This window comes from Quercus robur, chromosome 12 (genome assembly GCF_932294415.1).
Source record: "Quercus robur chromosome 12, dhQueRobu3.1, whole genome shotgun sequence".
NCBI classification, from domain to species: domain Eukaryota; kingdom Viridiplantae; phylum Streptophyta; class Magnoliopsida; order Fagales; family Fagaceae; genus Quercus; species Quercus robur.
Window position 1 is genome coordinate 546,503 of NC_065545.1, and position 15,440 is coordinate 561,942.

Sequence of the window (15,440 nt, forward strand, 5' to 3'; positions counted from 1 at the left end):
TCAAAAGGCCATCAAAATATTTCAAGGCATCCATAATAATGGGAGAAACAAGGGAAGAGGGAATGGTAGGGGAATGGCCCATTCCTCCTCTTATTTGGATGTTTGTGAAATTTAAGAGAACCAAGAGCCTTATAATTCAGAGACATAATCTGCTCTACTTTATTAGGATTTAGGAGAAATAGGGTTTGAGACACCCTTCATTGTAACTTTTGAGGTATCTACAAATAAATTAAGAGGGAGAGGAATAAATATTCCTCCCCAAACACACACTTTCCATGTGAATCAAATAATTTCAAGTTTATTTTCAAGGCTGCAACTATACGGTAAACAAGTCAATTTGCAAAAATAGTTTTCCAAAAAATGAATCATTTTCAATAAAACTTTTTACAATCGGAACAGGGTTTGACCTGGGGGTTTATCCAAGCAGATATATTCATATATATGCTCCTTTGCAATTTGTATTAGATTTACACACTCCACCATGTCATGGGGAGGTGACTGTCAAGATGTTCAAGATAACAAGAGGTCTTTAAAAAAAACCTCGGGTCCAACCTATGGAGGTCATCCTTTTCACACAACTCTCTGCTCCCCTCTTCACCCAAGCAATTATCTTCTGTAACACAATATTGCATTTCAGAAAAGTATTACAGCTACTATTAATTTTACGGAAAATTTTACAAATTAATTTGACAATTGTAACTACATAATACATAAATATCTGTCGGCAAGAAACAATTCCATTATTCATCCTAAAGCTGTTTTCCTACAATGATAATAGCTGAGTTGGTTGTCCTGTGATTGGACTTGGTGGAGTGACCATTGGCCATTGTAGCAGAGTGATTCTCCACGTATGGTATTCCACCCATTATGTGAACCTCATAGAACAAGAAAAAAAATCATCGTGACCCATGAGTGACATGATCCACATGCAGATATACTTCAGAAAAGAGTACTACATATATGGAATCCGTTACTGCTGAATTTTGTTAACTGATTGGAGACCTGAATGAACTTTGCTTTGAAAATGGGATTCCAACCTGCAAAAAGTCTACCGTAGTCAGAATAGTGAGGATTTAAAGAAAAACAAAACAAAAAAACAAAAGGAAAAGATTTGAATAAGGAATAGAGCACTATGCCATGCCTGGTTGAACATTTATAATAAATGGTCTCGGGGGAGTTGTAGGTGCGAGCATTGGCAAACATCCTTTTAACATCCGCAACAAACATCTCAAATGTTACATAATATTGCTCGGACTCTACCCTCTTCGACATTGTCTTCAGATCTATAGTAGGTTGACAATCCATGAAAGTATCACATATTTGACAAAAATGCACAAGATTAGTTTCTTTTATGGGTTTTTCAATAGAAAGTACATAGGGCATAAGCAATCATAGCTTTTGGTTTTAGTGTACTTTGCTATAGTTACTGAAAAACTGGTTTTGGAAGGACTCAACATCATCAAGATTTCATTTATTATGGCTTGAAGAGTATGGCAAGAATAGATTTGGAACAAATAAAACTGACAAATTTCCCAACATCATGGTGATTTAGTGAATGAACGTCATCAATGAAGCAGGGAGAGCAGGAGAGGAAGGCGTTGGGGGTTGTATTAATACGACGTGGACACCCATTGACGACTAAGAAAGCTTGTTAATTCAATATTATAGTCCCGCACTACCTTTATTACATTAATTTTCAGTATGTCTAAAATTTTACAAGAACGAAAAAACTTGAGTTACCCTTCTAGGTGTTATATAGATAATTTCAAGCTAATTACAAGTTTGAAGACATTTAACCTTTTTTTTTACTTATAAAAAATAATAATAATAATAAAACCTCAGTTAAAATTGTCAACTCTAATGATATAGTAACCTCACATGAAAATTAAACTCTAATGGTAGAATAGCTATAACCTCACATGAAATATCGTAAGGTGGAGAAGAAACAATTGTTTCAGGCATTGACAAAACTAGAAATATCCATTGTTTCAAAGAGGCAATGAGTAAATGTTCATAAAAACATGACCAAAACAGTTTCAGTAATCCAAGGAAATGAATATGATGCATATGATAGTTTGTCAAGATGAAATATATAAATGTGGGATTCGGATTTGGAGCAATAAATTGCCCCAGATGCAATACCATCCGATGGCTCATATTTCTTTATTTATTTATTTTGTTATCAGCCATTGGATTCAAAAAGTAAAAAAGTTAACTTAAAAAAAAAATATATATATATATATATTTTTTTTTTTACCTTTTTGTATCCTACCCAATGCCTACCAACAAAAAGTTAACTCTTAACTTTTGTTATGAGCCATTGGACGGTATTGCACCAGAACCAAAGCAATAGTTCTTACCCATTGGATCTTTGATGATGTCATAATAGTCGGGGACATCTCGTGCATCAACTGGTTCCTTGAATGGCCAAGCATCAACATGGTCATTCAGCGACTGCTTAAATGAAAACCCATTTGGTAAGATTCCAATAAATATTGACAAGCACAATCAAGCCACAGAAGGAGATGTTAAGGGAAAAAAAAGGAAATTTGCAAGCACACTTTCATTTCTGAATTCTATGACAAGTTCTGCAAATTTTATTATATTCACACTGAAAGCACAAAAGACAACTTCCCACAAGTCATCCTAGGATCTGGTGGGTCCTACACATCATAGAGAAAACTTCATATGAAATTTTGAATGAAATAAAGGCATTTAGATAGTTTTAGTTCAGGAGTCAATTTAGTAAATCATTATAGAAAAATAGGTATTTATTTAATTGTTGCAGAGCACAAAGGCATGAATATGTATATTTAATTATCAGTAGTCACTCACTCTTCTAAAGAGGGTACCAGATTGACCCTCTCACTTACATGCATGCCTTGAAGCTAAGTGCCTGAAGCACAAATGACTGTGTCAGGGCATAGATCTGAGAAAAGTAGGACAACATCCTTGAAGGAGGGACATTAACTTGCAACCTCAGGTCAAATTCAAGTTGATTTAGAAGTGGCAAACAAATGCGTTTTCTTTGCAATCATGTCATGACTATGTTTTTCTGCTTCCTTCTTATTTTTTATTTTTGCAACTTAGTTTAACATTAATTCTATAGAAGTTGCAATATCTGTTGGATAGTTGTAGTATCTCCAAAGCTTACATGAATAAATTCTTCTTTTGGTAAGAGTATAAGTATTACAGAAATAAAAATAAAAAAAGTGAGAAAAAGATGTTAGAAACTTGCCTTTAGAAGCGAGCGCATGAATGCAGTCAGATGTTTTTGATGAGTGACACTGTCTGTAGAAGCGCTTACAATTCTAAACCGTGAATGGCCCCACTGATCAGGGGTCCACCCAGCCTCCCCTATTATCAAAATAAACCACAAACATCTAATTAACACTTTGATACTCCATGAAACAATGCAAAAAACACTCAAGTAGCATCTAGATTCATAAATTGCAAAATTAGACTGATATAAAAAATTGAATCAGCAAGACCATTATTCACATATCTAAGTTGATAACTACAGCATAGCATAAACAGCCAAAATATGCTCTCAATTTAATTATAAGTTTATGTTTTTTTTTATTTTTTATTTATTTATAAGTTTATGTTTTGAATTGAATAAAATTATGTATCTCATCCTTAACTGTAGTGACAAGGACAAGAACATATAACAATCTATTTAACCTTTATTAGCAAGGTTTTATTCAACTACTACATGATATTCTCTCTTGTAAATGCTTAGATTGGAAATTTTTTACTTTGATGGGCAATATCTGATAGATAGATCCATACTTTACCGTATAACAGCAAAAACGGAAAGGAGATACCTCTATATGAAGCATTCCATAAAAAACTCAGTACAGCTAATCAGCCAAAAAATTGAAAAAAAACAGTAGAAAAAAAACTTGTGAAGGGTAAATAATTTTGAGCCAGAAGACAGAGCACTGGAACTATAAATGTTATTTGATGCACTGAATTTCCCATAAGTACCATAAGAAGCAAATGCCAAGCAAATAAACTGAAAAAGAGGGGAAGCTAAAAAAAACTTACTCAATCCTGGAATATCCTCAACTTTGATGATTTTTTTGGGAATACCAGCTTCTTTCTGAACAAACATGTTCTCCATCAGAACTAGGTATGACACTTTTTTACATCATTTTAACATAATAATTTTGGAAATAAAGCATATCACCTTAAAAACAAAAAATTAAAAAGAACAAACTTTTTAGAAGGTGTGTTGACAACTGTCTGCGTATCAGACTTTGCTATTGACATGCATCTAGATGATTCAGAGGATCTCCTTGGGTGTCTAGTATATAGTTCCATCATAAAAAAAGGTAGTAAGATTTCATTCTAGTTTAGACACATTGGCACTTTCCAAATTTTTAACAGTTTCTGAGAAACAGCTTTGATATAGCTTGAAGTATATATTAGGAAGGAAAAATTGAACTTATAAATCTTATGCGATATTATAAAATTTGGGTTTTACATGTGCCATGTAATAAAATAAACATGTCACGTTATGCCATGCGGTTCAATTTAAGTGTTATATATCATATAACATGTTTTTGACATTTGGCTCACTATAAATTCATTAAAATTATTAAGATAATTTCATGATTTTTTATTATTATTATTTTTAATATAAGTAAAGAAATGAGAACTGGTAAATTTGTGCGGTTATTCTGGGTTCTTGGATTATTAGATAGTTGGGGGATGGGGGAATTTCATCATGAAATTATATTAATACTACTGCATTCAAAACTTTATTGCAAAAAATTTCACAAACCTTATCAAAAGAAGTCTCATTATTTATTTTGAATTATTTAAATCCTATAAAATAATTTTTGGTTTTAGATAAAAACATAGTTTTACATCATATGTTTCTGTCGTGTAACATGGTTTTTTTTTTTTTAAATTTATTATCACCATTTTATTGTTCAATTTTGACAACATTAGTAGTGTTTTCCTTCTTTAATTTACATATGATTTTAATCAACACGTGCATCACATAGGCATATTGCATTATTACTGTTTAATCATGGAAATTGCAAATTCATCTTGGTCATGTTATCATGTACCGACTTCATGAAGGTGCTCTAAGCATGTAAAGGTCTAATCTACTTTTAGATATTCATGCAAACTGAATTCAGTTGAAACAACTAGCAATTAACACACTGAAATGCTAAACATGTATCCTACAAAACCATCAGAAGCATATAGTATGTATCAATAAGAGAGCTCAGGGCATCCAGAAATGATATTATATTATACCTTCTGAAAATCAATTCCAGAATAAACGATGTGACAGTTTGAGAGCTCTCTTATCTTTTCATCAATTGCCTATCATGACAAAGACAACAATATAATTCAGATTACAGTTAGAAGTTAGAATATGAGATAATATAGTACATCAGAAAACAGGAAGAGAGAGAGAGGACAATGAATTCAGAAGCAACAGTTTGACCAGAAAGATAACTGTTAGCAACTTTCAACTGATTTAAAAAAAAATAAAATAAAATAAATAAATAAATAAAGAACTTGCAAGTCCGGGTTGAAAGGTACAGATGTTTGGGTTTTTCTTTCATTTTGCTTTCCAAGTTTGAAAATACCTTGACAACTTGAGATCAAAATATTCAAACGTTAAAATCTAAAGGCTTTGCCTGAGGCAATGTTATCTGTAATAACAACCAACTTTTCCCTCGTCTATGTATTTATTTCCTCTCAGCTATGCAACTTTCTTTTAGTAGAGAATTGGTTGGAATTTCCAGCATTTCAATGATAAGAGAAGAAGAATCATGTAGAGAACTAAAAGGAAGCTAGAGAGGAAGACCAATAGCACTCTCCAAACACTCCATAAAAATGATGGTATTTAAATAGTTCAACAAATTTACAGTGCAAGGTCTAGGCAAAAACAAAAGGTGGAAGTAACATAATTTTCCAGGGGCAGATAACAAGGTAAAAGTTCAAGTGGTAAAAATAAGACCCAAAGTAGTTTGGAGCAATGGCAGACAATATTTTGCTCTATAATTTCATCTATAATTACTTATCATATAAACTCATTCACTTTGATTATGCAAACCAAAAACAATCAGAGTGACTAAGAAGATATTCATCTTACCTGTCTCTGACGGCGAATCATAGTTGACAAATCTGTGTATGGAAGCTTTGGATCAATTTTGCATTCCATAAGGATTCCTCCATCATAATCTTTTATATACCTGGATGCTAAGGAAATTCTAATAAATATACTAGAAACAAATAGAATGGAACATCTTAATTAATTCAATACATCTGAAGCAGGTTTTCACGGGAGGTGAGGCATATGAACTTGGAAAGAAAATTTTAGCATTGCTGTCGTTATAGTACAATAAACCGGTTTTAAAAAGGCTTAAAAAATAACGTAGATGTGAAAATTAACTTTCTACAGTCTTAAGCAAGGAGATGTTTTCAGACATACCCATGCCATCGATCTTTCTCCAAGTGGATCTCTTTGGTAAAACCCTACAGGTAAAAGAATATAAAATTCAATGCATTATTGATAAATAAAAAGAAATACAAAAAGAAACAGTTGAGCAAAACTATGCCAAAACATTAACATCAAGATGATCCCAGAATTCCTTAAGGAGCCATTTATGGAGATAATTATTATAGATGATAAAATAGCAGTTTAAAAAGTCAGATGAATGATCCAACCAATATCTAATCTTTATTACATATGTAGCATTTGTTTAAACTAAACCTAACCTTGTATCTAAGTAACTTGATCAAGAATTATATCTGACAAACAACCATATAAGAACTATCTACTCCTTTAACTTTCTGTCCCTCATTTTTCATTTTGCCAAACAAAGAGACTTAATCAGCAGATCATCACCCATACTGTCTAGAGAAGTCAAAACATTTATTAATTAAAAAAAGGGTTTTGCCTTTTTTAGTTTAAACAAGTAATAAAACCCTGAAGTACCAGAACGACCACACAAAAAGATAGATAACAATACCTGTTTGATAAAATAGCCCACAGCATTATTGTCAGCATATGTCAGAAAATGAGTTAGCCCGTCTACATCACGTGCATGCTGTTTTAAGTGATTCATCAGCCTGGTGCCATAACCTTTTACTTGTTCATCAGCTGTGATAGCACAAAAAGCTATCTCCCCAAACTTCTGGCTGAGAATTTCCAGGGAAAATGAGTCTCATTAAATATGGTAAAAGAAGTGTCACGTAAACAAACCATAACACCAACAAATTACTGCAGAGTTTTTACTAGCTCCCATACTAAATCAAAGAGGTGCACAAAGCAAACAAAAAAGGTAGGAATTCCAGATCCATTGTGAAAACTTAGAATTGGTCTCATGGCCTAAAGGCCATACTCCTGATAATCATGATTGTTGCTAATAAAATCAAGCCCAGATGATTGCGAGATAAGTGTGATCATATTACAAGGAAGATTTAAAGCCAAAAAAATGCATTTTTTGCTTGACCTCTACAAAGATAGGAAGATGAGCTAATTAAACATATAGAAAGAACTTCAGGAGTGAATGAAATTAGGAAATAAGAAAGCACATGAAACAGCAGGATAGACACAGGAGGCAAGGATGAAAATGTGCAAGGAAAGTGCTCCACCTTCTACACTCATTTATTTGTGCTTAAAATACTTCAAATAAGTGGGCATATTGTTACAAATATGACAACCTCAGCTGTGCAAAGAATTATAAGAACAAATAAAATATAAAAATCACTATTACAAATGTAATATTGCTACAGAATAGAGCAACTATATGTAGGAAATTCTACCTGTAAATGATACCAAAAGGGTAAAAACAAATAAGCAATAATAAGGATGAAATTAAAATGAAATTTACCTGATATATGGGCGATATGTGATACCACCAACAACCAAATTACGTCGGATAACCATTACAGATTTATGGCTTCTGTAGAAATTCAATGAAAAAAGCAAATTAAAACACCCCCCAAAAAAACAAAAAACTAAATATCAGAGAGATGTACATAAATTTAAAGGGAAAAAAAAATCATATTCCCAAATATGTTTTCAACTTCTGAGCTAATGTATGGAAATTTTAAATAAATTCAGCTTATACACAGTTTCACCCTAAATTTTCATCACTTTGGAGGTGAATCAACTATTGACAGCCTAAAAGCATAACAACATGAAAAATCAGATGATACAGGCCATAAAAGCGGCACATAGATCCACACAATAACAGTATCAACCTCACACAGCATTCCATATGTATGATACCTTTGAATGTATGCATCAACCTCACACAACATTACCTTCTTTTTTGTATAGGTAAATATAATTTTATTAAGACGAAACTAACTCATGAAAATAGTCACGAAGTAGAAGGAATGAACGGAGTTAATATCTGTGAAACTCAACACAAAAGACCACTCATAAAGAGAACTAATGAAGAATGTTTGCAATTGAATTGACGTGCACAACATTACCTATCCATAACAAGGCGGACAATGTACTCTTTAGGCATGTTAGGTAATTGCCTTGCAAAAATATTCTTCAATCCAATCAACCTGAGAAACCACAAACATAATTCAAAATCCACACTTGCACTAAATCACTAAAACTCTTAGAATCCTTTTGTTTCTTCCATTGGTTGAGCCAAAGAGGAATAGAATACCAAACCATATGCTCATCAACTCCATCATTTGCTAGACACACAAACTTGAGCCTTCCTGCCTCTTCCTGCACTCATTTCCAAATCCCACAAACACCATTTCTATTCTCAATTCATTGAATCAATCACTTTTTAACTTTAATTTTCCAAACAAAGATTCAAAATTGGACACGGACACAGAGAGAGAGACTTACCTCTCTCTTCAAACTTTCTTCTCTGGCGCTATAAGCTCCACTGGTCTGAATGTTCTCAGTGAAGATCTTCGTGGCGTCTTCTTTAACAACGATTCCAGGCACCGAGCTTCCGGCCGGAGCTGTGGGACCCGCCGGACCGGTCCCCTGGGCCCCACCGTCCTTCGTGCCATCCGAATTCTCGATCTTAACCGTGGCGGAGGAGCTCAAATTCTCCGTCTTGATCTTCGTGTTGCGAGCCGAGCCGGAGCCTCCACCCGCGTTGGCGGCGTCGAGGCGAGCTGTGGTGAAGGTGCGAATGGAGGAGTCGTCTTCGTCGGAGTCTTCGGCGTTTGCGGCTTCGGGGGCTTCCTCGTCGGAATCGTCGTCGGAGTCAGAGTCGGCGCCGCCACCGCGGGCGGAGATGCTCTCGAGGTCGTCGTTGGAGGTCAAAGCGCCGTCGCGAGTGTCGGCGGAGAGGGAGGAGGGAGGGAAAGGGGGAGCGTGGTCGTCAGACGCGAGCTTGCGCTTGTGGATGGAGGAGGTGGCGGAGGAGTGAGACGGAGATGGAGACTGAGAGCTTCGGGAGCGGTTCGGCGCTGTGAGGTGCGACGAGTGCGTGTCCATTTTTGACTCGGCCGAGTCGACTCGACTCTGTGTCACTCAGTGTTATAAAAACGTTTATAATTAAAGAGAGCTCACCTCGCTCAGTGAGTTTAGGGTTCGAACTTTGAAGTTCAATTTGCAGAGGTAGGAACTGAACGAGAATGACGACGAACGTGCACAATTTACGAATTTGCCATTAATTTCATTTCTCAACCTCAAACGACGTCGTTTTTTATATGGATAAAACTAATGGGCACTGTCTCCTATATTATTAGTCCTAGTTGCCATTTTTTTTTTTTTTTTTTTTTTTTTTAAATGGGGTAAGGGAGCAAGTGGCCCATGAAGCAAAAAAATTCAGAACAAACATATTTTGAATTACTGAGGCCCAAAAAAGAATAGCACCTTAGGCCAAGGCTCGGTTTGGTTAGAGCATTAGCATTGGGAAATGCTAATGCTATTCTATTTTACAATTCTAAAAACTCACTTTATCATTATACCATCTTATTTTACAATACCTCCACATCCCAAACTTCTATTTTCCTCTTTCACTCATTAAAATAATATATTTACAAAATAAAATAATATATATCAAAATTATATCTGTTCTCTCTCATCTCTCTCCTCTCTTCCATTTTCAGCTCTCTTCCAGACACACACAGCAACCCAGAAACCTCACAGCAACCCACACAGCAACCCAGAAACCTCAGACCCGAAACCCATGGCCACCACCATCACCACGGCAACCCCCCACCTTCACCACCATGAACCCACATGACCCATAATAAAAACCCCACCCCCTTCCACCACGCCACCACCCCACGGCAACCCCAGAAACCCATGGCCACCACCATCTCCACGGCAACACCCCACCTTCACCACCTTCACCACCATGAACCCACATGACCCATAATAAAAACTCCACCCCCTTCCACCACGCCACCACCCCACGGCAACCCCAGAAACCCATGGCCACCACCATCTCCACGGCAACACCCCACCTTCACCACCTTCACCACCATGAACCCACATGACCCATAATAAAAACTCCACCCCCTTCCACCACGCCACCACCCCACGGCAACCCCAGAAACCCATGGCCACCACCATCTCCACGGTAACACCCCACCTTCACCACCTTCACCACCATGAACCCACATGACCCATAATAAAAACCCCACCCCCTTCCACCACGCCACCACCCCACGGCAACCCCAGAAACCCATGGCCACCACCATCTCCACGGCAAGCCCCCACCTTCACCACCACGAACCCACATATGACCCATAATAAAAACCCCACCCCCTTCCACCACCACCACTACCACGGCGACCCCCAACACCACCACCATGAACCCACCAAAAAAAAAATCCATCCCAAAATCAAATCAAACCAATAGCAAATTCCAAATCCACAAGATGACCCACAAAAAAAAATCAAGTCAAAATTTACACAAACCCAGCTACAAACCGATCTCGCCGCTGCAAACCACACCGGAAACCCAAAAGTCGCCGCTGCAAATCAAAAATACCCAAAAATCGCCACCATACCACGCCGATCGGACTTCCCAGTCTCACCTCCACGCCGGACCCACGACCCACGCCAGAAAAGCCCACCGTGAGAGAGAGACGTGATGAGAGAGAGAAGCCGTTGTGGTGAGAGAGAGACGTGATGAGAGAGAGAAGAGAGCCGTTGGGGAGAGGAATGAAGAGAAACAAAGGGAGAGAGAGAGTCAGAAGAAAGGAATAAAAAATTAATATACCTTATACAATTGTGCTACAGTACTATTCTATCTTTAGAATTGTACTGTAGCACAATTCTAAATAATTTTGCAATACTTCCTTATAGCATTCTTTGATGCAGTGGTTATTTGATGCATTTATGCTAAAATACCCTTAGATATGGCTTTAGCATCTTCTGATGCTAATGCTCTTAACAAGAATAAAAAACAAAAAGGAAAATAATTCTATTTTTCAGGCATTCTCCATACATTTGATTAATATTTTGTCAGGGATTTTTTTTTTTTTTCTAAACCTAACTGTTAAACCAAAGCTGACATATGGTTGGTCTCAACTGGTTGATAGGATGGAAAGTTTCCTAACCCAAAATATTATTGGGTTTATACGTAATTCAAAGTTTCAAACTTTATATTTTTATTTCTCCTTTATAAGGATGTACTATAAAGGAAAGAAAAAGAGGAACCCTCTCAAATCTGATCAACCGAAAAAAGTATTTCTTAATTTCTATATTAGGGATATGTGTAGCAAGGATATTATTATCTGTGTATAGCATCAGGCCGACTCTAATACTATATGTAACGACTTAAGGAAAAGCGCTAGTCACATCTGCACTATACTTCAAAAGGACTAGTCATAATTGAGGCTCCCTGTAATTGTTAATCAGATCTACCCAGTAAATACCCGTTGTGGGACTCATCACACATCCACACACATCACACAATCAATCAAATTGGGATATTACACTTGTTTTAGATGATGAATGGGGCAGGGAGATAAAAATAAAGGACTTCTACAAGTATCCAATCAGTACGAGCCATAAGGTATTATATAAAAAGTTCATGCATCCTAATATATATTTTAAATATACTTTATAATGTCTCAAAACATTAATATCTAGATAAGATGTACCACTAACACATAGTATTAGTATGCTTAGTCGGTACCAAAGAGTTATTAGTTGGTCTGAAATTAAGAAAGAAAAATAAACATAACTTATTTAGTTCCAATACTTTAGTTTGGTCCCTAAACAGAGTGAGAAGATGAGTCGAAAAAGGTATATATGGAATAAGCAGCAGTCATTGAAGACCTTTCCATTGTTTTTGTTTCCCTCGCGGCCTCAGTTACTCTCATTCTTGAACCTATATTTGAGAAAAAAAAACAATCAATAATTTAGAACCAATCTGTCTTGCATCATAATAAATTTTGGACAAATAAATAGTAAAAAATAGTAATGTTATAAATCTCGCATTAATCACATTCATTGTTAGTTTGTTAATTACGTCAGTTTATAAATTTTTTATAATAAAATTTATATTAGTTTTAGAATTTTGCTCGTAAGAAATTACGGTCTAACCTGATAAGTAAATGCAATACTAATACCAATAGTAGGAATCCTTCTTTTTCTCCCTGATTGCAAGAGGAACATATGTGCTGACCTTCTTAGGTGTTTTGGCCTTTTTAGCTGAATTCGTCAGCCTTGGAGGAGTGGGTACTTTGTTTTCTTGTGCAGGCTTTTTCTTCCTCCTATATGATGACTTCCTTGGCCTACCACTATTGTTTTTAAAGGTGTTATATAATAACAGAAATAGTGGCTTCAATGATTACCAAAAAAAATAGTGGCTTCAATTAAGTTGTCTTCTAGTCAAACCTGGAAATCTATGAAGTTCTAACACCATAGAGGAAAATATGCAATTTCAAGATGGAAGATCGAATATTCTTATATATAGCACTATCTCGAAAGGAAATAAAATTTCTTCACTAAATGGATATCAAATCTATTGGTGGAGCAACCCCCAAAAAAAAAAAAAGAATATAAAATCTATAATTATGACATGAAATGCTTTCAACATGTAAGCTAGAAACAAATGAATATGTTATTAAACAAGAATAATAACTCTGGAAAAATGTTTGATTTTTTTACATGAGGAGTGTTGAGTTTGTAAATGCAGGTGCTATTAAATAATAAAATACTCTAAATTACTAATGCATTTGCATCACTAAGCCTCACATTCGCAAGACTACCTAGAGATGCAAATCATAGTAGAATGATAAACTTGTTTACCTCTTCAAATGCAAGAATATATAAAACCTTTTTTTTTTTTTTTTTGAGGGGGAAGAATATATAAAACTTAGAGATACATATTGTAGCAGAGTGATAAACTTGTTTACCTCTTGAAATGTAAGAATATGTAAAAATTTTGGAAAGGAACCAAGTGTTTCATATATGATCAACAAAGATTACTAAATACTTAAATAACTGCATAATATCATAATACTAATATTCAAGAAGTGTAACTCTAAACTCAGACTACAATTAATTAGGCTCTAATCTCTAAAGTAAAAAGGCATGGTAGGTTTGAAGATTTAGTCATTTAAATTTAATTACCCCATCGCTGCACGGTTATAGTAGCTACGAATGAGGTCAGGAGGGGCTAATATTTGAGGTATTTCTTCCTCAGCCACTTCCTCGTAGCTATTGTCTTCATAGACAACCTGCACAAAGAAACATTCATAATGGCAAAGGATAATAACTAAATAAATAGATAAATAAAATGAATAGTTGAACAAGAATGTAAAGACCCTATAGTCTCAAAATAATTAGAGATATAATAAACAATTAGGGCATTCATAAAAATAGTATGGTGAAAAGCTCAAACCTTGAACCATCCAGTTTCAACTTCATAACTTGTAACCTGGCCAATGTATCTCACACCATCAAATACCTTAGTTACAATTGCCCCAATCCATCTGTTATCTGAAACCATCTGTGTCTTACCATTCTGAAAAAGATAATATAAACACATCTAAGTTTTTATAAGTTTGCAACACCATAGCTCAAAACAGAAAAATAATTTGTCTTAACTTACTTTGATTTCAATTTTGACCATAGTTCCTGAAGTTGGAGCAAATTCACGGTCACTACGCTTTTTGCCAAACATTGTGGAAGTTCCCTGAATTCCAATTTTACCTTTCTTTGTAATATTTTTCTTAAGGAAGGTGCTGAGAACTTCGTTTGATGAACTTTCAGAATCTGAGGGGTCTTCTATTATCAAAATGTAAAGAGCATACTTGATTATATCAATATATGCAAATTCAATTATAGATTCTTGAGATATTTGGGACAACAAACTGGAATGGAAAGAATTACACTAGTTAACTTGTACCAGTATGAGTAACAAAAATGCATATCAATTTTTGTGATCATGCCTATATCAATTCACATATATTGAAGGAGTTTAGAATTTACTAGCAAAATTAATAATAATAATAATAATAATTAAATAATGACCTGAAAACAACCTGAGGATTTAGAAGCAAAGACTCACGTTATGTATACCCGAAGTTTTATACAAAAATTGTGCTGTATGGCACACTCACAAAGTATTATGACATAATAATCACATAAAAAAAATTTGTGAGATGCATTTACAACAATCATGTATGAAATAAAATAAATATGCCCCCCCACCCCCGGGGCTTTCATGGCACAAACATATATAGTAGTATCTCTTCCCTTAAGCAAACAAGTATGAAAGCAAAGTTTTAACTAGTTTGTGTCACTTGAAGCATTCAATAAATTAGAAAGCCAAAATGGATAGGCCACCTCCATAAAGTTTGTAGTTTGAACTTTGAATCACAGCCACCTCTATATAAAATGAGGTCCATGATGTAGGGGTTAAATGAATGCTTAAATATAAATGAAACAACTGAATCAATCCCCACTCTATAATGTAGTATGCTCAATTTATAATACCTTACTTAATTACAAACTTTCAAATAGCAAGAAGTATTACATTAAACTACAAGGAATTTGGTGCCATACTGCCTTTAATTAATTGCATATCTAGTAATACCACATCCAGTATCAAGACAAAGTTTATCACTCAAATACCACATTTTCATAATCATGCTAGGCTAGGAATTACCACCAAAAATTGGAAAGATTTTTATTGCTAGAGATTCTCCAAACCTATCAGACTCTAAACCATGCTTGAGATAGAAAATAAATCAAAATGTTTATGCTATTAAACAATATATTAGATGACAGCCTCTTTTATATAGGGCCAAGTTAGAAAGATGGCTTTTAGGTGTGCAAAATCAGTTCCTATTTCTGAAATACCATGCTAATGGCACAGTGATGTCATTGGTCTGCATAATAAAACATGTTTATTGATGCTGAAGGTAAGTTTTAAGGAAAAGTTATCATATCAGTCAGCACATGAATTAAGTACAAGGTAGCATCATTGATGACTATGTTACTAGTGCAG

General features: G+C 35.1%; 2 protein-coding genes across 2 annotated transcripts; both read right to left on the reverse strand.

Moving 5' to 3' along the window:
* Nucleotides 1-631: 631 nt before the first annotated feature.
* Nucleotides 632-9,650, reverse strand: LOC126708795 (histone acetyltransferase GCN5). The gene is made up of 13 exons (XM_050408733.1): nt 8,855-9,650; nt 8,664-8,728; nt 8,476-8,556; nt 7,866-7,937; nt 7,002-7,170; nt 6,461-6,504; nt 6,122-6,221; nt 5,275-5,343; nt 4,051-4,105; nt 3,239-3,357; nt 2,361-2,454; nt 1,142-1,283; nt 632-1,037 (listed from the first exon to the last, which is right to left on the reverse strand). Exons 1-13 carry the CDS (start codon nt 9,455-9,457, stop codon nt 971-973), a joined length of 1,680 nt encoding a protein of 559 aa, XP_050264690.1. The 5' UTR covers nt 9,458-9,650; the 3' UTR covers nt 632-970.
* Nucleotides 9,651-12,532: 2,882 nt separating this feature from the next.
* LOC126710379 (dirigent protein 17-like) lies at nt 12,533-13,946 on the reverse strand. Its single transcript, XM_050410800.1, has 3 exons — nt 13,830-13,946; nt 13,559-13,665; nt 12,533-12,723 (listed from the first exon to the last, which is right to left on the reverse strand). Exons 1-3 carry the CDS (start codon nt 13,935-13,937, stop codon nt 12,546-12,548), a joined length of 393 nt encoding a protein of 130 aa, XP_050266757.1. The 5' UTR covers nt 13,938-13,946; the 3' UTR covers nt 12,533-12,545.
* Between the last annotated feature and the right edge of the window lie 1,494 nt (nt 13,947-15,440).

What these genes read in the sequence shown, in the direction of transcription:
- LOC126708795 (XM_050408733.1), bottom strand. Translation starts at nt 9,457, where the DNA reads ATGGACACGCACTCGTCGCACCTCACAGCGCCGAACCGCTCCCGAAGC. An exon ending in GTTGATGAGCATATGGTTTG is followed by an intron (nt 8,557 to 8,663) that starts GTATTCTATTCC and finishes GTGGTTTCTCAG; the next exon opens with GTTGATTGGATTGAAGAATA. An exon ending in CATCATCAAAGATCCAATGG is followed by an intron (nt 1,284 to 2,360) that starts GTAAGAACTATT and finishes AACCTACTATAG; the next exon opens with ATCTGAAGACAATGTCGAAG.
- LOC126710379 (XM_050410800.1), bottom strand. Translation starts at nt 13,937, where the DNA reads ATGGTTTCAGATAACAGATGGATTGGGGCAATTGTAACTAAGGTATTT. An exon ending in TTGAAACTGGATGGTTCAAG is followed by an intron (nt 13,666 to 13,829) that starts GTTTGAGCTTTT and finishes TTCTTTGTGCAG; the next exon opens with GTTGTCTATGAAGACAATAG. An exon ending in TATAACCGTGCAGCGATGGG is followed by an intron (nt 12,724 to 13,558) that starts GTAATTAAATTT and finishes TAAAAACAATAG; the next exon opens with TGGTAGGCCAAGGAAGTCAT.